This window comes from Coturnix japonica, unplaced genomic scaffold (genome assembly GCF_001577835.2).
Source record: "Coturnix japonica isolate 7356 unplaced genomic scaffold, Coturnix japonica 2.1 chrUnrandom524, whole genome shotgun sequence".
NCBI lineage: Eukaryota > Metazoa > Chordata > Aves > Galliformes > Phasianidae > Coturnix > Coturnix japonica.
Genome location: NW_015439909.1, coordinates 1 through 1,872, shown reverse-complemented (window position 1 = coordinate 1,872; position 1,872 = coordinate 1). Strand labels below are relative to the sequence as shown.

Below are 1,872 nucleotides of genomic sequence, written 5' to 3'. Positions count from 1 at the left end.
TATAGGGGATATATGGGGTCCTTTGGGGAGGTATAGGGGCTATATGGGGTCCTTTGGGGGGGTGTAGGGGCTATATGGGGTCCTTTGGGGGATAGAGGGGGTATATGGGGTCCTTTGGGGGATATAGGGGGTATTTAGGGTCAATGGGGGATCCTAGAGGGTATGAGGGGGGTATAGGGGCGGTATAGTGTCTATTTTTGGGTCTTATAGCGTTAATTTTGGGTCCTTACACTGTTATTTTTGGTGCCCCCCCCCCAGTCACCCCAACGTTCTCCGTCTGTACAACTACTTCCACGACCGCAAACGAGTTTATCTCATCCTGGAGTACGCGCCAAGGGGGGAGCTCTACAAGGAGCTGCAGCGCTGCCGGCGCCTGGACGAGCCCCGCAGCGCCACGGTGAGACCCATAGCGACCCCATAGGGACCCCATATCACCCCATAGGGACCCATAGTCCATCTGACCCCATAGGGACCCATACGGACCCCATAAGGACCCCATAGTCCATCTGACCCCATAGGGACCCATAGGGACCCCATAGGGACCCCATAGTCCATCTGACCCCATAAGGACCCCATAAGGACCCCATAGTCCATCTGTCCCCATAGGGACCCCATAGGGACAGATAGAGACCCCATAGGGACCCCATAGGGACCCCATAGCCTCATCCACATGGGGAGCTCTACAAGGAGCTGCAGCGCTGCCGGCGCCTGGACGAGCCCCGCAGCGCCACGGTGAGACCCATAGAGACACATAGGGACCCCATAAGGACCCATAGAGACCCCATAGGGACCCCATAGCCCATAGGGACCCCATAGGGACCCCATATCACCCCATAGGGACCCATAGGGACCCCATATCACCCCATAGGGACACATAGGGACCCCATAGGGACCCCATAGCCCATCTGACCCCATAGGGACCCCATAAGGACCCCATAGTCCATCTGACCCCATAAGGACCCCATAAGGACCCCATAGTCCATCTGACCCCATAAGGACCCCATAGGGACCCCCATAAGGCCCATCTAACCCCATATCCCCCCATATCCCCTATATAACCCCATACCCCCCATATAATCCCATATAACCCCATACCCCCCTATATAACCCCCTATCCCCTGTGCAGCTGATGGAGGAGCTGGCGGACGCGCTGCTGTACTGTCACGCCAAGAAGGTGATTCACCGCGACATCAAACCCGAGAACCTGCTGCTGGGCCTCAAGGGGGAGCTCAAGATCGCGGACTTCGGCTGGTCCGTGCATGCACCCTCACTCAGGTAATGGGGGCAGAGGACCCCATAGGGCCCCATGGGGTCCCATAGGGTCCCATAAGATCCCATATATGGGACATGACCCCATATATGGGACATGACCCCATCCATGCCACCAACCCCATGTTATGACCCTTATGGGGGTCCTGGCCCTTTAAGATGGGGGGGAAGGCTGACCAGAGACCCCATAGGACCCCATAGGGCCCCATAGGGTCCCATAAGATCCCATATATGGGACATGACCCCCTATATGGGACATGGCCCCTCACTCAGGTAGTGGGGGCAGAGGACCCCATAGGACCCCATAGGGTCCCATATATAGGACATGCCCCCTCCCTCAGGTAATGGGGGGGCTGACCATGGACCCCATAAGACCCCATATATGGGACCCCCAAACCCATATTGGACCCCACTGAGTCCTCCCCATCCAACACAGGCCTCAATAAGGGGATATGGGGGGGGGTCTCCCAAATACCCCCATGTTTCTTAACCCCCCCCCCCACATAACCCCCCATGTTATGGATGGAGGCTGACCAGGGACCCCATAGGACCCCATAAGACCCCATATATGGGACCCCCAAGCCCATATTGGACCCCATAAGA

At 57.3% G+C, this 1,872-nt stretch overlaps 1 protein-coding gene across 1 annotated transcript in view; it reads left to right on the top strand.

The window, feature by feature from the left end:
* LOC107307256 (aurora kinase B-like) overlaps positions 1-1,770 on the top strand; it is a 10,882-nt gene extending 9,112 nt beyond the window's left edge. The window contains exons 7-8 of the mRNA XM_015850748.2: positions 259-397; positions 1,127-1,770. Of these exons, the coding sequence (XP_015706234.1) occupies positions 259-397; positions 1,127-1,279 (292 nt within the window). The 3' untranslated portion in view covers positions 1,280-1,770. The remainder of the gene's footprint in view (positions 1-258; positions 398-1,126) is intronic.
* The last annotated feature ends 102 nt before the right edge of the window (positions 1,771-1,872 follow it).